The 22,784-nt window shown below is 36.0% G+C and overlaps 1 protein-coding gene across 6 annotated transcripts in view; it reads left to right on the top strand.

Annotated features, from left to right (window-relative positions):
• Positions 1-22,708, top strand: part of SPATA9 (spermatogenesis associated 9) — a 76,483-nt gene extending 53,775 nt beyond the window's left edge. For all 6 annotated transcript variants that reach the window (XM_064596406.1, XM_064596405.1, XM_064596404.1 and 3 more), the window contains 3 exons: positions 5,388-5,615; positions 14,521-14,616; positions 19,805-22,708. In XM_064596406.1, coding sequence (XP_064452476.1) covers positions 5,388-5,615; positions 14,521-14,616; positions 19,805-20,092 — 612 coding nt within the window. In that variant the 3' untranslated portion in view covers positions 20,093-22,708. The remainder of the gene's footprint in view (positions 1-5,387; positions 5,616-14,520; positions 14,617-19,804) is intronic.
• Positions 22,709-22,784: the final 76 nt, after the last annotated feature.

Here is a 22,784-nt window from a genome sequence, read left to right as displayed (position 1 = left end):
GGAAGGATGCTTAAATTGGGTTTCAGAGGATGAATATGAATTTTCAAAGTGAAAAAAGGGATAGGGTAAGTGGATAGGAGCAGAGGAAGCAGTGTCCGTTAGGACAAAAAGTGTGAAACCGCATAGCATGTTCCCAAAATATCAAGTACATATGAACCAATGGCATTAGTCTTGGGTTTAGACTTTGGGGAGGGCTGATACTGAAGTGTATATATCTGGATACCTAGTGGTAAGATGGCATCCCAATGGTGGTCCACTAAGTAGGATAGGATGAGGCTTAAAAGCTCCAGACTACAAACCAGATTTTATAAATCTGTATCTTAGACTCATTGTCTAGTTGCTTCTCCCTTTGGAATTCCCCTAGTTTTAGTATAAAGTCTTTTTCAATGTTGGAGATTTTTCTTGAGTATGCTCTGGAGTACTAGAGAAGGAATGGGCAGGTGACCATGCTTGGTCTAGGATGTGAAATGGCTGAGACTGGCACAGTCTGGGAAGCCCTGTTTCCCCTTCCAAGTTGTGATTCTCTCACCATTGACAACATTAAGGAAACTGGGTTTAATAATCTAAGAAGTTGCAACTTTCTTTACAACTCCCTTCCTCTCTTCCTACCCCCTGAATAGCCTCATTATCACTAGAGCCATAAATTTGGTTTAATAGTGAAATAGCTTGATATTCTGATCCCAAAGAAAGAACTCTGAGTTCCTATTTCCAACACAGTGAAGTTATTTACTTATAAGAACTTTACCTCATTCAGAGAAGAATATAAACAGTTACTTTATGTCTCATTTTTAACACACATTGTTCTTTTTCCACCATTTAATTTGCTGAGATTGCCAAGAAATCCAAGTTCTTAGGGGATATTGTAACATATTGAAGTTACTTGTACTTCAAAAATAAATTATTCAGAAAACAGTGCTAATACTTGGGTAACTAAATTATACTTGAAAGGTCAGATTGTAAATACTACAAATTTTATTATTTTGGGGATGATCCATAATTCCCAAGCATACTGAAAGGAGTGGTTTTAAGAATGCTTAGAGGGTTTTAATTAATTGGGTTGGATTTTAAATCTCTAAATTTCATGATTAATATTTAAAACTTTTTAAAAAGGTTTTAGGCATTTATTTATTTAGGAAAAGGCCATATTGTTGGCCTGAAACAAATAAAAGTTTTGGTGGGAGTGATGGTGGGATTTTTATAGAAAGATATATCCAAGAATAGTGGTTATTAAATAGTTCTTTATGACTAATGATTTTGAAGGAAATTTTCTTCCTGGGGCTGAGGGAAGTTAATTTTAGAATCTTAGCGTGAGGTCATGGCTTCTGATGTCATGTATGCTCCAGTCCAACGCAGACCCCAGTACCTTCAGTATCCACTTCCTTTAGCAAAAACAATGATTTTTAAAGGTTTTCATTTGCAAGTTGCAAATGATTTCCATATGAGAGCTTAAAAATACTAAACTTTTACATTTGAACAAATGAAAAATGTATTTTACAGTTAGGAAACTAAAAAGTTTTAATTTAGATGATCTTTACTTGAATGAGAGAAATCCTTTGTGGTAAAATAGGGTCAATTTTTCTGGTTTTAATTATGAAAGACAATTATGTGTTTTATTCTGTAATTATCTTGCACTTAACCTTATACTGTAAAATTGGGAGTTATAAGCAGAACATATTAGAATCCATATAAAACTTTGGATTTTTATAACTGTAGATGTACTTTTCTGAATTCTCTTGGCTTCTTTTTTTTTTTTATAACACGTAGGACAAAACTCTTGGGGCTGCACCAGTGACATCTGGAAATTACTTTTATTAGTATAGAATTTCTAAATATGATGAGATAGGATTATGTTCTATAATTCAGTTATATTTTTGTCTTTGGTGTGTTGTTTCTAGTGGGACACTGTCATAATTGTCAAAGTTACAGAGCACATTGTACATTGAAAACTTTCAGGGTGGTTTCTAATTTAATATTTGGTATATTTCTCTATTTCTCTATGTTAATTTGTTATATTTTCTGATACTCCTCATTTATTCATTTCAACAAATATTTATAGAGTACCTTACTATCCACCAGACACTATTCTAGGTACTGGGGAAAGATCAGTGATCCAAATAGATATAAAACACTGCTGTCATAGAACTTACATCCTAGTCAAGTAGGAAAACAAGAAACAAGGAAAATAAACTATATATTATGTTAATGATAGGTCTTAAGAAGAAGAAGAAATATGGCAGAGATATGAAATATGGGTGGGAACAAGGAGAACAATTGACCATTGAGGTAGGGTGACTAAGAGGGTCTTAGTGAGAAAGTAATTCTTGAACTAGGACTTGAGGGAAGCAAGTGAGGAAACCTTGGTACCTTTGAAAAATCAAATGGCATAGCTAGTGCTAAGTCCCTGAGGTGGGAGTATACTTAACAAACTCAACAAGTAGCGAGGAAGAAAGGGAGAGAAAAAAAGACAATGAGGTTAGGGAGGTAAAGAAAAGACAACCTTTGTCGGGCTCTGTAGACCACTGTTTGTAATTTGGCTTTTATACTGAGTGCACTAGGAAGCCACTGAAGCAGCAGAGCAGAAAAGCAAGATAGGATCTAAGTGTTAATGGTATCTCTCTGGCTGAGGTGTTGAGGAATAGAGTGAACATAGACAAGGATGGAAGCAGAGAGACCATTGAGGAGGCTAATTTACTAGTCTGGAGAAGAGATGGTGGATAAATGCAATGGACTGAGTTTTGGCACAGGGGGGTAGTGAGAAGTGGTCAAATTCTAGGACTATTGAGAGAAAGAATTGAATAAGACTTGCTGACAGGTTGGTTTTTTTGGATGTAGAGTAGTAAAAAGCTGATGAATAGAAATTGGAGTTCAGCATTAAAACAGTTGATGATAGATGAGTATGGCTCTAGGAAAAAAAAACAGGAAAGCAGGATATATCCAAATAGCGAAATTTGGAGCAGGATTCTCGAAACAATCTGATTAATTGATACTAGGTTTCTTGTGGTAAATGATTATTACCATTGTGTGTCTCTGAGGTGGGGGGGGGGGGAAGGGAGTTGGAATTTCTTTTCTCACATCTGGTAACGTACTCAGATGATAATGATGACAAAAAGAATCATGTAAACTTGCACATTTTGCAGCCAATTCCAGGATGCTTAGGACAAGAGTCAAACAAAACCAGGGGAAAGAAGTGAGCACTTCTTCATTTGGGGTCAGCGTTTAAATTTACACACGTGGCTTGTTAGGAAAATATATAGCATATATAGTAGACAAAGGGAAAAGCTGGTAGCTCAAAAAAAGGAAAAAAGAAACGTTTTATTTAACAAATTTTTTACCAGAGCCTATTTTAAAAATTAACTGAAGGTAAGAGTGAATTGGAATCATCACTATAAACTGGTGACTATTTTTTTTTTTTAAAAGAGGAAAATCTCATTCTGCATCTCCAGGACTGTAAGTAGCCTCTCCTCTGTTGTTTCCTTTCTATTCTCAGAGCCTCAAAAAAACCCCACCATGCACCTCAATGTCTAGATTTGGTTTCTAATACTATTCTGAAAAGCAGTAATGGTCTTCTTGGGAACAAGCTGACTGTATGTTTTGTGTCAGAGAGAATAAAAGTCAGATATTTTGTTGCTAGAGGTAATGTTTCTTTCAGAGATTCAGAGATATCTGTGAAAGTATTGAAAAAGGAAAGCATTTTAAAAACCATGAAGGGAGAAGCGCCTGGATGGCTCAGTCGGTTAAGGGTCTGCCTTTGGCTCAAATCATGATCCCAGAGTCCTGGGGTCGAGTCCCACAGTGGGCTCCCTGCTTCTCCCTCTGTCTGCCGCTCCCCCTGCTTGTGCTCTCTCTCTCTCTCAAATAAATAAATGAAATCTTAAAAAAAAACCATGAAGGGAAGCACAGTCATCAAATTGTAATGATTTCAGCATTAAAAGGAAACAAAGATGATATTAACTAGGAACAAGTTGAGTCTGTTGGAAAAAGCTATGAATTTATGACAATATTAAATGAGAAATATAATACAAAGTGCACTGAAGCATTATTTTAATGCACACCTGAATTTTTAAAAATATTGTTTATCATAAATGCTATATTTTGGTCAACACAAATTATGATCCTACAGGAGAGTTTTGATTCATGGATTATCAATTAGATAGTCTTATTCTCTACAGAGGCAAATATTTATTTTTTTAAAAGATTTTATTTATTTATTTGAGAGAGGGAGAAAGAGAGAGAGAGAGCCAGAGAGAGCATGAGCAGCGGCAGGGGAGGGGGAGAAGCAGGTTCCCCATTGAGCAGGGAGCCCAACTAGGGGCTTGATCCACGACTCTGAGATCATGACCTGAGCCAAACGCTTAATTGACTGATGCTGCAGATGTACATCCTCGTTGAAAGGCTAGTACACTTTTTGGTTATCTCCAGTCACCAATATTAAAACAGTAAGAGAAGCATTGAACTTTAATGACAAAAACAGCAATAATAAATTTATTTCTTCAGGATAACAGTTGAGGCATTTAAAGTAAATATACAGTACATTAGCTCTTAAGCAAATATATGCTGCTCATTGAAGACCAAAACAATCCATCTAAAAGCTGTTTTGTACTTATATATTTGGATTCAACAAATAGAGACTCAAAATTGCTTTTTGTGTTATAAACCATTAGTTTCCCCCAAGTCATATATGAAAAAGCCAGAATAGGCCATAACATTGCTTAAATGAATAATGGCAACTATACTTGTTGTTGCCTGGAATGCAGTCTAACCACATTGTAAATAATTTCTCTGTGGTTCACTTTCTGGTACAGCAGGGAAAGATCTACATGTCATATGTTTTGCTAATGCCACAAATTTTTTCTGTCAGAATGCTCACAAGTTTTGAAGTTTTTAGAAGTAAAAGTTTCTTGTTTGTTAATTAGTATATAGGGAATTTGTTTTATTTTTTTTTTAATTGTACCATGCATTATATATGAATGCTTTATCATTTAAATTTTTTAAATAAACTGGGAAAATATTTGTAACAGTTTTGAATAAGAATTATTGTTCAAATAATTCAAACATTGAGTAATATTTGAATAAGAACTGCTTACTTTTGAAAGTGCTCTTTAAAAAATCAATGCAAAAATAAAGAAACCCAGAGAGAAAAATGAAACATTTAATTTAGATCTTTTGGCTAGTAACTTAAATTCTGGATATTTATGCTAAGGCAAAAATCATACGTTTATTCAAAGGTTTAGGTACGTGGGGGTGGGATATAATTATTGGACACTGAGTATATGCATAGGACCATGCATAATGTGCTGTTATGTGGTACTTGGTCTTGGTCTGAAGGAGATTGTAATAATTCATGGGAGAATCACACATCACTCATTTTTTAGAGGCTTATTTTCCAGAAAAGAGAACCCATGCAGAAACCGTCCAAAATCAGAATGGCTGTCGCCTTAGCGAGGATCAACCGAGGAACATTAATTCAAGGATTAAACAGCATATCCAGATCTTCCAAATCAGTGGCCAAACTTTTGCAGCCTCAGCTTGCTTGTAGACTTCTAGAGTTAAGGGACATATCACATCGTTTGCTGAGGGAAGTTAATGCACCGAAGCAACCCCTCTATAACGTGCAGGTGAGTGAATGTTAACATTTGCACAAGATATGGACTCTTTTTTTTAGAAACTGTTTTGAAATTGCAAGATTTGAAAATGTAGCACATTTGGTTGTCCTACATATAAAACAAGAATAGTTGGATAAGAAATGAATGGTTTGGACTTTTTTCAATATACTATATATATTCCGGTTTAAATAAATCTGAAAGAGGAAGTAATGTGGACTTTTTTCCTGCTTTGTTATTTGATTGAGCTCTATGAAACTGAATTTCAAATGGTTCAACCTAAATATCAGCATACAGATTATCACTTATATGAAACCTAAAAGGAATCCTATAAGCCTTAAAAATGATGGTTTTGTTCCTTTTCCTTTTCCCCCATAACCTTGCTATGTTTCCAAGATAATCTTTGTTTGACTTAACATATTTGAGTATATTCAACTATATACTCATTGTGATAGACCCACCAACATCCAGTGTATTTCAAAGTACAGCTTCTACATTGTTATATTGAGGCTCTATTATATATGGTTAAGGACAACGGCTCTTAAAACCTTTTTCAGGACCAGTTCCATTTTTCTAAACTTTGTGACTTAGAACTCTGGGAGTTTCCATTTGAGCATTATTCCAGGCATTCTAAATGTTCGTTACAAATGATTGGGACTCCTGCAAGCCTGGCACCTGAACCCCAGGGTGAATCATTTTGACCCTTTGTTGAAGGGAGAAGAACCGTGGCTCAAAGGGAGTGAAGCCAAAAGTATGTATTAGTTCCTGCAGTTGAACATCCAGAGTTGATAAGGCTTCAGGATGGAGGTACTCAAATGATGCCTTCAGGGTCCCATTTTTCTTTTCTACCCATCTCCTGGCTCTGCTTCCTCTGTGTTGCCTCCATTCACACACTGACTTTCCCTTCATTCTTACAAGATGATTTGCCGCTGTTCCCAGGACTCCATCCTTCCAGGTTCAATTACAGCCCTAAAGAATGACAGTCCTGGAGCCAGTATTCCCTGCCAAGTCCTGAGGTTCACTCTCCGAGAAAGGCTTACCTCTAAACCAGGGGACTGGGGTGCACTGATTGGCCCAGGACCTGATTGCCTGCTTTCTCCCTACAGTGGAGGTTGGAGCTCCATCCAGACCACATGGCCAGAGAATGGGGAAAGGATGAATCCTCAAACAAAATTTGGGTTATTTTGAAAAGATGAGAAAATAGATGACGGGTGGCTAAAATCAACAAACTATCCTTTACATAGGAATCTCTCTTTAATCAAAGATTTTTAACATTTCCAGAAATCATAGGATGGGTTCAACTATGAATTGCCTGAGATAGCAATTATAAAAGGCTCCCTTATAATACCTGATTGAAAGAGTAAAAAACGTTTTGTGTTTGTTACTTATTTCATTCTCTAAGCAGTATAAACCTTATTCCTGTATCTTTAGGCTGTCAAAAAGAAATACAGCTGAGCTGTATAATATCCACTGAAATACATTGCTAAAACAAACGTTTTGCCTTGATGTTTCTTTCCTTGCATTATTAACCCACAGTTTTTATAGAGGGTTGATATAAGAAATGTCCTTGGAAGAATATTTCTGTATGTATTATAGAATCACATTTAAAGACACTGTCCATTATGTCATTCAGTCTTTCCTTTTGCTTCTCTTTCCTAAGTCAGCACTGAAGAATCTGAGATTTTACACTATTTACGAGCTAACAAGTTCGCCTGCCACAGCTGTACAAACACACACACCGATAGAAGACCCACGACTCCCTTGAATCAGAGACAGAGAGTGTTTATTATTAACTGCAAAGCAGCAGTCAGAGCAATAGCTAAGCCCTCAGGTCCCACAGGGCAATGTGACAAGAGCCGAGTGTGGTGAGTTGCATCACAGCACAGCACAGGAGCCTGAAATTCGGCGACTCAGCTTTTATAGGAGTGCTGGCCCATTGGCCCAGCCTGAGAGAGAGAGACAGAGACAGAGAGACAAAGGGAGAAAAAGTAAGAGGGGGTTGGGGGAGAGAAGTAAATGTTTCTAGAGGGTTTAAGGAGAAGGCTTTCTCTTTAGTGCTCTGTGACATGTCTTGGGAAGTACGTCTCTAGATCTCTCCAGAGGAATATACTTTCTCTAGCTTCTAAAGCTGTTTGTTATTCAACCATGTCCTTTGCTCAGAAAGCCCAATCTGTACAGGAAAGAGAGACATCCACAGAGAATTGCCTCCCAGTACTCATGAAAATTCAGTGGCAGGAAAATAATCATCTTTCCAGATGAATTTATGTTTCCTTTTATCCAGTCATGAGAACTGAAAAACACAATGCATTTGCCTTTTTGTCCTGACTGACAGTGGGTTTCACAGGTAAATTGAGAGCTTAATTGTGATAACGTATTCCGGGAACCTGAGGTGAAAGAAGCAGGGGGTGGGAATAAATGACCTGTCTAAGGTCCATATGCTGACTGTGACTGTCTCTGTGACATCAGTTCAAAATCAACACCCATGAAATTTCTTCTCCTTTGCTCTTACTCTAATTGTCTTAGAATCTAGCTTTAATTTTTAAAATTCTTATCAATAAAATATTTCAAAACATTTTAAAGGCAGTGTATCAGAAGTTTCATCCAAATGTAAATTGGTAGTAATACTTTGCAATATAGATTTTGATATCTCCTTTATAAAAAGAAATATAATTAACCATGTCCTGATCCAGCCCCCACTTTTTTCTCTACCAAAAGTAATCATTTTCCTGAGGTTGATGTGAGCATTTGTGTGCATACTTTTATAGTTTCACTACATTTGTATACATCTATTATTCTCCATATATTTAAAATTTATATAAATTATATTATACTGTACTCATCCTTCTGAAACTTTCTTTTTTTCACTCAACATTTTTGAATGTGTAGCTATGGTTTATTATTTTAATCTTCTTTGTCATATCCCATTGTAAGAAAAAATAATCCACAGTTTATTATTGGACAGATGGGCAACTTAGTTTCCAGTTTTTTTGTTTTGCAAACAGTATTTCATTGAACACTCTTGTAAATGACTCCTTATCTGTGTGTGAGAGACATTCTCCAGGTATACATCTAGAAGAGGGATTACTGGGTCACAAGGGATGCATATCTTCAATTTTATTAGCTGTTGTCAAAATGCTTTTTGTGAATCATAGTGATTCTTGAATCTAAGGATAATTTCTTCAGTTTTGGGAAATTCTTAGCCATTGTTTGTTCAAATATTACCTCTTCCTCATTTTCTCTAATCTCTTCTGGAGTATCTATTAAACATACTTCTGGAGTGTCCATTAAACATATCTATTAAACATATTCTTTATGTCTATTTACTTTACTCATATTTTCCTTTTACTTATCTCTTTTTGATACTTCCTGGGACATATACTCACAGACTTCTTGCTCCGCCTTTTAGTTCCTGGCACAGGGAAATTTTCTTCCTTCCTTCCTTCCTTTCTCTCCCACCCCTCCCTCCCTCCCTCTTTTTTCCTTCTCTTCTTTTTTGTAAACTCAGTCTTGTATTACATTTTGGAGTTTGATTTTATATAGAATTTCTAGGGGCATTTCTAGGGGTATTTATGTAGAATTTCCACAGGGTTCCACATTAGCTCAGTCTGCCCTACTACTGGAACCAGATGTCCTTCATCTGGTATCTTTTATGAATTTTAATGTAAGATTGTTACATTTCTTTCTGGAAGTGATGTATTATTCTACTTTTTCATTTATTCAACATATATGTATTGAACATATACATGTAAAATCACCAGGTTAGATACTAGGATTCATAGATGTCTTGCTCTTGCCCTATATGGACTGTGTGGATGATAGGCAAGTAAGCATTGTCAGGGGAGTGCAGCAAGTGCATGATCAGAGTGTGCAAAGTGTGCTATGGAAGCATCAACAAGGGGCATATAATTCCACAGAATAGTCAGTGTTGGCTTCCTAGAAGATAATACTGGATCTTGAGAGAGGAGATATTAGCCAAATGAAGAAGTAGGAGAATTATTCCCAGAAGTGAACATTGTATATTAAGATGTTGAAGTCAGAGAGAGCATAACTTATTTAGGAAATGGAAGCAGTTCCATATGGCTAGAGTGAGACAAGTGGGAACAGTCTCAGGTCAGAGGTTCCAGGGTCCTTGGGGGTTAGGAATGAGGAATAAGCTTTACTTGGATAATATGTATTAGCTAGGGTGGAGAATCAGAATTCCTACTGAGAGGAATTATGTTGTAGCAAGCAAGAAAACAACATATCTCAGATATAAAATTCCCAGTGAAGAAGGAATAGAAGTACAAATAGTGAAGATAATGGCCTGGAGAGTCAAAGGAACAACAGAGTAATGTAAGAGGTGTGGTGGAGGTCAAAGGATTGGTCTGTGAATGGAGCCTATCCAGGGTACCAGTGCCACTATCCAGGGAGATAAGTGGCATAGCATGAGGGAGCTATACCAGCCCTGGTACATACATTGCCTGGCGGTCTTTCCATAGTGACAGAGGTTAGCTTACCCAGAGTAGCTTCTAGCATGAATTCCTTCAAGGATTGTCAGGCTGCCTCTGTCAAAGTGGAACTTTCTGGTGTGCAGAAGTAAAAGGAGTGAAATCTGAAATTGCTAATGCAAGGGGATATGCTTTGTAGATGCATGGAGGACATCACTTTATATAGGAAGGTAAGCAGCCTAGTTAACCTATCTGGAGGTGTTAAAGATCCTCTTCATATGTCTGACTTCTCACTGATCTGAGGATAATTAATGATAGAAAGATACTTGTGTACCTAGAGCACCTTAAATGGTTCTACCAAAACTCTGTTGGATATTATGTAGCTGAGGTTGCCAGTCAGTCAGATTACTCCCTCAAGAACAGGTAATAGAGGAGCATTTTCATTAGGACACTACCTATGACTAGGATAGTAGTTCAGCCCCCTGATGTCGTCTGAGATGAAGCATACAGTAATAGTCTTCCTCAAAAATAATTAGAGTTTGAATGTTGTCACAGGAGCTCCTTGACAATATGCGCAAGGCTTTCTGATTATATGCTCAGCCCTAGAGCAAGTCCTATTTATGTTAGCATATTCAAAGATATTGAGCCCAATATGAACTATCCAAAGACCCAACTGATACAAGTGACCTGAAGAGATCCTAAAGGCTTGTTTTAACATGAGCACATAGTTGGAGTCAATCCTCTCCAGCTTGTTAAAAGAGACTTCCTTTGCACCTGTCCTTATGGGTGCTGAGTCGGGTTGTTTCTCAAACCCTTCCAGTTTATGCAGGGCTAAGATTATAGCAAGTCATCTGCTAGTTCTAAAAGGGCCTCGGGAATGGAAAACTCTGGTTAGATCATTTCTTGGTGGTTTTCAACATCCCCAGCGTCAGTACTTAAAGAATGGTGCATCTGCTTAGCCTTAGAAGCTGTCTGGATGAGTAAAGCTTGCAGCTGCTCTAGGCTGCAGTGACCTAGATAATCAGCTTGAATGCTGACTTCAGCCAAGACACGTCAGCTCCCAGACGTAGTTGTTGACTTTGGCAGGGCAATGCAGGGCCACAGGAGCTCTTGCTATGATACAATCTTCCTTATATATGTCACAATCTTCCTTATAGTGGCATTAGAGATGACTGTTTCTCCTTTGTACAGGCACTGTGGAGTGGTGTAGGCCAGACACGGGCAAAAGTGAAGAAAACCCTCACCATCTACAATGCTTGTGATTTACATGGATCCCAGTGAACTTGTGCTCCCTTTTTCAGGATGAAGATCAGACACTTCTCTAAGTATAGTTTCTTCCTCACCCCCAACACTTCAACATAGACTGGGGTTTAAACTCAAACCTCACATATTTTGTGTAAAAAAATATATATGTAAACCTCAAAAATATCAAGAACTTCTATAGGTTCTCGATGGGCCTGCCATGAGGTTATCTTGGGTGGGATAATTTAAGACCTGGGGAAAAGGACAATTCCTGAAAAGTAGAATCCCTGGAATCTTGAAGACATAACTTCTCCAGGTTGGCCAAGAGATTGGGACATTTAAGCTTTTATAGGACCATGTGAGTAAGAGCTTATTCAAGAACAATGTTCCACAGGATAGTAATACTGGAATAAACGAAGTCCAATAGCTTTCTTTACTTTGGACTGCTAGGAGTCCTCCCTGGGTTCACGAGTACTGTGGGTTGCTCAAGCAGAGACAGGGTCATGTAACTTTTCCAAACCTACAGGAAATACTTTTGGGGGGGGGGCCTATTAACCAGTCAATGCTTCTTGCAACACTTGTGAATCACTGAGTTAAAGTTTCTCTATTACTCCCCTAGTATCCTTTGTCAAGGTGGTTTTGGGAACAACATAAACTAAGTTGGGCCTGGTGATTCTTTAAACTTCGAGTCATCTATAAGTGGATCTTTATTATTTTCTAAACTGCTTATGGTTTGCTTTTTTGTGATTTATCTCAATTTTAATGAAAAGATAAAACACAGATACTTCTTTTATGAGATGAAAGGTCAAAGTTATGTGACAGAGGTGGAACTCAAAATTATGTGAAAGAAATTTTGTTAAAGATTGAAATGTTTTTACTGTTGAAATATCTATGTATCTGAGATGTTAGTATGACCATATAACATATCCACATATCTTATATATACACATATATATTAATATTAAAAATTTTAAAAAGGAATATATGGGTATAATATTGATATCAACATTCTTTTAACTTAAATATGTAAATAAAATTAATATAAGTTCAGATAAATTTTTTTAATTGGTTGAGATGAACTAAATACATTCTTTGATTTACAATTCTCTCTGATTTATCTGTTTTACGTTACACTATTCCTGCTTATAGCAAGCCAAAAATGAAACAGGGTGGTTTATAATATGAAAAACATGTATTGGAAGTAGCTCATAAAATTGAAAAATGGCTTCTTGCCAGTAGCCACATAAATTTTGGAGGAAATGTATTTTCTACAGGAATGATTTGTTACAGGAATAGCAAGTATTTATTAAAAGCATTAAAATGGTGGAAAAGTGACCCTTAGGCAATATACAAATTCATCATTCAGAAGCATAACCTGTATCAGATATATAATTTATTTTGAAACTTTGAAAAGTAATCAGTTTTAATTACTTCAGGTGAAGGACAAAATGTGAAAAAAAAAAGATGCGGTGAAACAGAAACAGAGTAATTTCTCATGCATGCAGACACCACTTTTATTTTTATTGTATATGGCCTACCAGTTACTGAATATGGACCTCCTACTGCACATCCATATATTCACAAACTCATGAATCCTTTACTCTCCTAGGAGGCATTTTGTTGGAATATATCTGCTTTCTTTCCTAGCATCTGCTCTGTACTTGCCTGTCTCCCTGTAGCCTAATAGTGGGATTCAAAAGCATGCTATCAATTTGACTCTTCTAGCAAGATGGAAAGTGCAGCAAGCAGCTGCTTCAGTTCCTGGAAACTCTTTCCAGAGGCCAGGAACTCTGGGAAGTTTTCCAGACCAACTTATGGAGAGAGTGGGCTAAAACTGCCCCTACCTATTCCCATATCTAGGAGTCAGTATGGCCTGGAAGACAAGGAATAAGAAGGAATGCCTCCCTCCTCTGATCCCCCCCTCCACCTCCCTCTCTTAGCTGGTAGGCTAGATGGTATTCTTGGCTTCAGCATTACATAAATCACTTAAGAGAGAAGAAGGTAAATCGTGATGGGCAATTTTGTTCTTCCTTCAGCAGTGGCAGCAGTGAGCGAAAACTGAATATACTGCAACAGGCACTTACAACACAGTGCCATACAAACGTTTGTTCAATAAAACGTTATTACGCATTCTTCAGAAGCACCTTTTAAAAGGCTGCAATATGCCATTGAGTGGATAGAGCTTAATTCACCTAACCATTCTGCTACCAATTGTTTCAATTTTTCAATGTCATAACTAACTTTAATGTACACATACATACTGTTCTTTCTAGTTTTTATGCATTTTTTACTGTGCATTTACATGATTTTATTAGTTGCAGCCTGTCCCTTTGGGAGTTATTGAAGCCATTGAGTGTCTTGGCACTTAGTTCAGAGGAGCATGGCTAACTGCCACTTCACTGCTGAATGGGAAGGGAATGTTTTCCCAAGGCCCTCCTTTCATATCCTACTCAAGGGAACAGAGGTGACCTCGAAGAGAGTCTAATCCCTTAAACTAAATATATTCTCTTATGTCTGAGGCAGAGATGCTTATTACCAGAAACTAGAAACTTCTGAGAGACAAATTCATTATTGGTGTAAACCTTCTCGGTTTCAAAAAAGCCTGCTGGATGTGAGCACAGAGCATTTCCTGAAGCTTAATGATCATCTAAGGTGAATGCTGGCCTTCAGCAGTCTCATGATTAACATTTCCAATCAGGTCATTAATCTGCAGGAAATGCTTAGTATTTCGATTGCTGTTTGCTTAATGAAGAGGTGAATAATTTAGTAAAGGATGATTACAGGAATTTGAACAAAGAAAAGACTTTTTCTTTTTTTTGTTTGTATATGTGCTTTTTATTTTATTTTTTTAAATTTTATTATGTTAATCACCATACATTACATCATTAGTTGTTGATGTAGTGTTCCATGATTCATTGCGTTTAACACCCAGTGCTGTTTTTCTAACATGCACAGTGGCACCCCCTAGTGAGCACACTTGTTAAATGTAAAAAAGTTAAAATAATTTAGATTTTGGAAATGCAAGGTTTTTATAGATCTGTCATAGCAAAAGAAAGTACCTTTTTGTAAAAAAAAAATAATACGTAAATAAGCCAATATATTTTCGGAATGTGAAAAAAGATAGACCCAGCAGATGACCTTCTTTAGAAAGAAATATTTAAATTCTCATTTTACAGTAACATTGTAAAATTTAACATTGTTACATTGAAAACTTTTGTTATAATAAGAAAACTCTTTTTCTGTTTTTGTAGGTCAGAAGGGGTTCTTTGTTTGAAATGATTTCTTTTCCAGCGAAGACTGCTTTAACTAGCATAATGTATGCTTCATATGCAGCACTAATTTATTTGGTAAGTTAAGAAAATTATTAGAATCTAGATATAAATATACTTATTTCATGTAATGTTAAAGATATAGATATATTATAAATTCATAAACCAAGGTACTGTTCTCTTGTTACACAAATAATTTTACATTAAAAACTTACTTTTCTAAAAAAAATTACTTCTCTGAGGTAAAAACCCATTTCTGAGGCAAGTCAATCCACCAAAAACAAATTTACTTGAATAAAATGATTTTTATAAAGTTTATTATGATTTGGTCAAAACATTTTGGTTTTATTTTCACTTAGCTATGGTTGTTTTGTTTCAGCCATTGTGCCATGGTTGGCTAAAGTTCAGTATTCCATCATTTAAGTCTATGATATTGGGGAACACAAATATTAGTGTATTTTGAATTGCAAGTGCTGTAATTCAAAAGTGTTCATTACAAAGTGTGACAAAAGGAGCACCTGGGTTGCTCAGTTGGTTAAGCATCCAACTCTTAATTTCAGCTCAGGTCATGAAATCAAGGTTGTGAAATTGAGCCCCGCATCAGGCTCTGCACTGAGCGTGGAGCCTGCTTGGGATTCTCTCTTTCACTCTTCCTCTGCCCCTCCCCTGCCTTTCACATGTGTACTCTCTCTCTCTCTCAAAATTAAAATAAAATAAAATAAGATAAAAACAACGTGTGACAAAAATATAAAGGATTTTATAAATTATAAGGGGTTATTTTCTTTTAATCCATTGCCATTTATACTTACCTCTAAATTTTTTTTAAAAAAGTATAATACACAGAGAGAAAAGTACACAGCTTGATGAATTATCACAAAATCTATTTATCTACCACACACATCAAGAAACAAAATGTAGGGCGCCTGGGTGGCTCAGTCGGTTAAGCGACTGCCTTCGGCTCAGGTCATGATCCTGGAGTCCCAGGATCGAGTCCCGCATCGGGCTCCCTGCTCGGCAGGGAGTCTGCTTCTCCCTCTGACCCTCCTCCCTCTCATGCTCTCTGTCTCTCATTCTCTCTGTCTCAAATAAATAAATAAAATCTTTAAAAAAAAAAAAAAGAAACAAAATGTAACCATCATTCTAGAAACCTCTTTCTCGCTTTCCTCACAATCATGAACCTCTTCTATAAAGGGTAACCACTATTTTGACTTCTAATACCATAGACAGTATAAATTGTATATAAATGAAATCATATATTATATATTCTTTTATATTGGTCTTTTTTTTCTCAATTATCATTATGAAATTCATTCACTGCCTATAGCAATAGTTGTTGGTTTTCACTGCTGTATAGTATTTCATTGATTGAATACATATATATTCAATATCTATAAGTCACTATCCACACTATGGTTGAAATTTTATATTATTTACAGTTTTGGCAATTGTGAATATGGTTTCTATGAATATTCTTGTACATATGTTTTAGTAAAATTTCTGGACCACAGAATATGCACACGTTCATCTCTAGTAGATACTGTCCAACAGTTGCTGTTGTCAGTCTTTTCCATTTTAGCCATTCTTGTGAGTATGTAGTATTATCACATTGTGCTTTAATTTACATTTCCTTGATTATTAATCAGACTGAGTTCCTTTTTATGCATCAAGTGGACATTGGGATCTTCTTTTGTGAATTTCTGTTAAAGTCTCTTCTGTTTTTCTATTCTATCTTTTTCATTATTGATTTGTACTTTTAAAATATACTCTATGCATAAACCTTCTTTTGGTTATTTCTTTTATTCTGTGACTTCGTTTCACCTTTTTAGCAGTGTCTATAAAACAGAAGTTTTTAATTTTAATGTGACCCAATGTATTAATCTTTTCTTTATATTAAGTGCTTTTTATGTCTTAATTAGGGCAGCTTGACCTATATCCAAGGTCATGAAACTGTTCCCTCTGATATAGTCTAGGAAGTTTATTATTTTACCTTACACTTTTAGATTTATAATCCATCCGGAATTGGTATGAGGTAAGGGACAAATTTTTCCTCTACAGGTATCCAATTGATCCAACTCAATTTACTGGGGAGAAAAAACTTTTCCTATTGCCCCAGAACACTTCTTTTATCATAAATCAAGTGTCTTTATATATGTAGGTCTATTTATAGATTCTCTGTTCTATTCAATTAATCTATTTCTCTATTTTTACACTGATTCAACATTGCATTATTTCCAAGAGCTTTATAAATCTTGATAACTAGTAGAATAAGTCCTCCCTTCAATCCATGAGCATGGTATATCCTTTTGTTTATTTAGGTCTTCTTTAATTTTTCTTAATAATTCTTATGGCTTTTTTGTTAGAGGTCTTACACATTTTTGTTAATATTTTTTATCATATTGAGATACACAATAATAAAGATTAAGTTTTCCCCATTATCTATAGATTAATTGCAGTCCCAATTAAAATATGAGCAGGTGTGTGAGTTGACTAGTTTATTTTCAAATTTACAGGGAAATGAAAAAGGTCAAGAATAGCCAAGACATCCTTGAAAAAAAAGTAAAGGAACTTACTTTTATAAACATATCCATAGTTTTAAAAAGAACTTATATTTTTTGCAAACATATTTTGCAAGTGTTTAAAATTTTTGAGAAGTGCTCAGTGTCTTAAATGTGAATCTCATACAAAAATGACATCCAACTGAACTAGGATGCAAATATGCTGCAAAAAATGAGTGAGATGAAATAGCTGTGAAAATAAAACAAATTAGACTAAAACTAAATTAAACTCTAATTTCTTGAAGGCTTTTGAAATCATCCCACATGACTTGTCATTCTATAAACTTTCTAAGTAGGTATTGGAAACAATTTTTTGGTGACCTGATAATTGGTCATGTATGCACCCAAGGTCTAGGAGAGGTCAGGGCTGGAATTATGATTTTGAAAGCAAATAATTATATGTTGGAAGTTAATGTCCTGTGAGTGGAACCATTGTGGAAAGAGTGAAAAGTCTGGAAGTGAAAAGAGTGGAAAATCAACAGAAATGTAAAAAACAGCAACATTTAAGGTGAGCTAACAAGAAATCCATGAAAGAGACAAAGAAGCAATAATCAGAAAAGTAGGAAGAGAATCAGGAGAGAAAGTGTTAAGGAAATAGAGACTCAGGAAGTTGTGAGCAGTTAAGTGTCAATTACCAGCAGAAAAAGTCAAGTAAAATAAAGATCTAATAGTAAAGATGTTGGAGTCAACCATCTTGTAACTATTTCAGTGGTGTGATAGAATAACGAAGACAGAAATAAGCAGGTTTCAGTGAAGAGGAGATGATAAAAATTAAAGCCATGAATATAGACCCTGGTTTGATCAAGAAAAGCAAGCATATATAGCAGTCAAGAGAGAAACAGGGTGCCAGGGATTTTTATTTTAAGATGGAAGATACTTGAGCACATTAGAAGTTTCAGGGCAAGAGGCAGTCAAGAAGGAGAGGCTGAAAAGCCATGGAATAATTGTAGAGAAGAGGCAGGGTACGGATTAAAAATAAACACAGAGATACTGACCTCCATCAAGACCCTTCATTTTCTGTGACTGGGATAGAAGTGGTTAGAATGGGCACAGATAAAATTTTGTAGGTGAGGGAAGAAGAAATATATCAAATATGACAGGGCTTCCTGATCTGTTTCGGGGGGAGGGGAAGGGAGAGAGAGAGAGAGAGCATGTACGTGAGAAGGCAAGCAGGGAGAGGGGCAGAGGGAGGAAAGAGAGAATCTTAAGCAGGCTCCATGCCCAGCCTGGATCCCGCCACAGGGGGCTCGATCTCACGACCCTGACATCATGACCTAAGCCAAAATCAAGAGTTGGATACTTAACAGACTGAGCCACCCAGGCGCCCCCCTAATCTTTTTTCACAACAAGGCATACATAGAAAATGATCCTACTGGGGGATAAATGGATGAAGCTGTTTGCAGCTGGAAGTGATGGACCTGAAGGTTTATAGCTCTAGGTTGGGATATACTTGGATGCAAGTAACCAAAAATACCTGGCAGTGCCTTAATTGATGAAGATATTTAAATATCTCAGTTAATCAGAAGTCTAGAGTTAGATGGTTCCCAGGTTTGTACAGTGGATCTACAATGTCATCTGAACCCAGGGCCTTTCCATCTTTCTCCTGTGCTATCTTGTTTATTGTTTTTGGTCCTTGCTGCCTCATGCTCAGGCATCCTATCTATATCGGTGTCCAAAGCAGGGAGGAGGGGATAGTTAGAAGCAAAAGACAGAGTCTTTCTTTTTATATAGGAGAAAAACCTTCAAAAATCCCTTCTGAACTCCTCCCCAGCAGATATATTTTATTTTGTTGGCTAAAACAGGGTCACATGACCACATACTAACTGCAGGAAAATGAAGGAAAGCATCTGGTATTCCCTCATTCTATAGTGGGGCACAGGCCAAGAAAAGAGGAGGCAGGAGATCAGGAAGAAATTGAGGTTGGTCAGCCAAGGCCCTCAATCCTTTCTCTATTGCCCTCTTTAGGAAAACCTTCTAAGAGTTTATAGCCTATTATGTGAGCTTTAGGTATTGCTTTGGTAAGATAAACTAGTTTAGGTCTTCTCATATTTTATGGATTTTATTATTCTTGTTGCTTGCCTTAAATACTTAGCAACATCATCATCTTCATCATTATAGTTCTTACTGATTCCCAATTTTCAGTTATATTTCTCTGTGTGTTTTATTTTGACACTCAAAGTACTGAATGGCATTTTTTGAGGGAAAATGGACCATGTGTTTGCTTAGAAATCATTTATCAACTAGCTTACTAAATTCTAACTAATGTGTTTATACCCTTTCAATTGTACACACAGGTATAAGCAAAGTGTAGCGGGAGAAAGTAAAAACAAGAAACCTACTTTGAGATATTAACACATTTGAGGACAAATTCCAACTCCCAGAAAATGTTTCATTTAATCCAGAAGAAAGGAGTCTCATTTAATTAAATCAGAGAGTAAAGATATAAAACATTTAATGAATTGGGGGGGGGAAAGAGGTAAAGCATGTCTTTATTGAAGCATACTATGCTTTAATTTTCTTTCTAGATGATGGTGTAATATATTTAGAACAAGGAATCAATCTCCTGATGTTTATCATGTGCCAGGAAAGGAAGTGCTTCTTTATTAGAATAAGTAGACTGATGACTTTATGTTACACATTTTATTGGACTTATTACTAGAAGTTCAGTTGCTTAAAAAGAAACTTTACTTTTCAAAAATTTTTTTTATTAGACAGTCTGTGTTAATGCTGTGCTGGAGAAGGTAAAGAAAATTTTCCAAGAAGAAGAATCCATAAGGCAAAACAGAGAAGAGAGTGAAAATCTTAGAAAAGCCTTTTCTGAGCCTGTCCTTTCTGAGCCTACATTTCCTGAAGGTGAAATCAGAGCAAAACCTTACAGGTCATTACCAGAGAAACCAGACAATATTTCAGATTGCCCCAAACTTCCTGCTAATAAGTTGAATAATAAGATCCAGGTTTTACATTCTGTGTTTGACCAATCAGCTGAAATGAATGAATGAGCAAATCAGAACATAAATATCACTGAGTGGAGCTTGAGAGTTATTATCTAATCACATTTCATCTGACAAAACCAGGAAACTAGTTTTCATATATTGACTTTAAAATGGGGTGGGGAACTACTAAAATGTCATTCTCAAGTATTTATATGGTAGAGAAAATAAAATGAAACTTGATGTAGAAGTATGACTATGATATTTTTTAATGAACAAGAAAGTGTATCCTTTGGAGGGTTAGACTTTATGCTATTGTTTATAACATGGGTATATTTATAATACATTTGTTTTTATAAAGACCTGTTTCAAGTACCTTTCCAATTACAGTTGGCCCTTGAACATGGGTTTGAACTGTGCAGATCCACTTATATGCAGATTTTTGATAAATAAATTATAGTACTGGAAATTTATATTCTCTTATGATTTTCTTAACATTTTCTCTAGCTTACCTTAAGAATACATTATATAATATATAGAACATTCAAAATATGTGTTAATCAACTGTGTATGTAATCAGTCAGGCTTCCAGTCAACAGTGGACTATTAGTAAAGTTTTGGGGGAGTCTAAAGTTATACGTGGATTTTCAGCTGTGTGTGGGGTTGGTACCGCGCCCCCTGCAATGTTCAAGGGTCAACTGTATTCATCTGGAGGGAAAATACCCTCCATATCAAAATGCTATATATCTTCTTCAGAGATAATAAAAGGATATTTATTTTCTATCTATAGGCTGCATAGTTTGAATCTGCCTATTATCGATCCTTTTTTAAACTCATCTGTAAAGTTATGAAGGACTTATAATTCTCAGATGTAATAAATTTATAAAACAAAATATTATTTACAAATCTTATAGAAAACTTCTATATGTGAGGGTAGGATATGACATGACATTTTTTATTTCCAGATTTGTTGGAACACATTTAGAACCAGAAACCAAGTCCTTATTACTCATTATTGCCACTGGGTCCTGAGAGAAAATTCTTCTGTAGCTAGCCCTGCAAATGAGGGCTACTGTTTTGCCTGCAGGGGGTACTTTGGTTTCTTCCACATGTCTTAAATTCTGGACACGTGTTATGACCTGAGTGGTCATTGGAGGATTAGCACCTGATATAATAGGCTAGGATTTACCCATTGAGTGATAGTACATTTCCTATACCTGGTAAATAGCTACTGCCATAAAAGTATTTATAAAAAGCCAAACCTTGGCTTTTTAGTAGTCTGAGAAATGAGTAACAAGTATTCTATCACCTCATGTTACCCATATTCCATCAGAAAAGGAATTGTAATAATATGTAGCAAAGGGATCCTCTGTAAGCAGACCCTTAATTATAGGTACTTAATTCACTTATTATTTTTACAATAACCAAGGGAAAGAGTCCAGGTGGCCCCCCTAGAACATTCAGTATTAGGTCTGGGGCTTTAATTCAATCCTAGGCCACTAAGAAGATTACTGTGCTTAGAGACAAAATTCCAATTTTGACAGTTTTTCGCACTCTGAATTCATAATGTGATCATCCTGGCTCTTATTCTACTTATGGTTATATTCTACTATATGCTGCTGAGTTTTAGATGATAAGCACCCAGAGTGTTACAGTATGGTGTGGGCACCAGGCAACCAGAATAGTGCTGGCCATAAATAACGGGCCTATGAAAGCAGGGTGGGCCAATTGAACATCGACCCTGCCTGTGAACTCAGCAGAAAGGACTGAGGAACAACACCCTCTATCTCTTCTCTGTAACAAGTTACATGAAACACTTAGTTCCACTACATCACAACATTCTCAAAAACAAAACAAAACAAAAACAAACCTTTGTTTGAAAATTTCACATAGGACATTCAAAGTACTTTGGCTCACTGAATAAGAAACTTCACATCTCTCATGGCTGGGCAGCAGCTGTGTGTGTCTTCCTTACTTTGAGAGTATTTGCTTTGACCAGAGAGAAACTGAGCCAAGATTTATTTGGTTTCGATGCGCAGTACAGGAGGATTAAGGAGTGCACTTGTGGTGAGCACTGGGTGTTGTATAGAAATCTTGAATAAGTTTCTTATTTTTAAACGAAACATTGTAAATTGATCCCATTTTGGAGGCATTGTTTTAAGTGTAAAAAGTCTACTCTATATTTGGGAAAACCTATTTGAATAGTTGAGATTTAAGCATTTCAGTGTATTTAAATTTTACCTGTAAAAAGGAAGAATAACAACCAAATTGGGGCGGGAGGTGGAGAATGTGTCGAGGTATCAGTGAAACAAGAGTACAAGAATAGAAGAAGGGAAGAATGCTGATAATTGTTGAAGTTGGGTGATGAGAGTTTATTATGCTACTCTGTTTAGTTTGTATATATTAAAACTTTTGCATGATAAAGTCTGCTAATCAAAATAGGGATTACCTCCCCCATATTTTTTATTAGATCTAATTTTTTACCTTTCCTTCATTGTGGTTACTGCAAATATTTTCACCCTTCTTAAAATGCATGTTCCAAACCTATAACCTTCAGGTTTCAATCAATCCAGAGAACTAGATGAAATGTAGTCTATAGATCCTGATAATAATCCTTCCATCACACTAAACGTATGTACTTTTGAACTGCTCAGCTTTATGTGATTTTTAAAGATAAGTAATAAATGTGCCTATGTTGGAAAAATTAACACTCTTTGGTATTGAAGCACAATTATTCTAATATATTCAAAACATACACAAC

Source organism: Mirounga angustirostris, unplaced genomic scaffold, assembly GCF_029215605.1.
Source record: "Mirounga angustirostris isolate CCGP_5_RB_7025 unplaced genomic scaffold, mMirAng1.0.hap1 SCAF_7, whole genome shotgun sequence".
In the NCBI taxonomy this organism is placed as follows: Eukaryota; Metazoa; Chordata; class Mammalia; order Carnivora; family Phocidae; genus Mirounga; species Mirounga angustirostris.
This window is presented reverse-complemented; position numbering and strand designations above follow the sequence as displayed.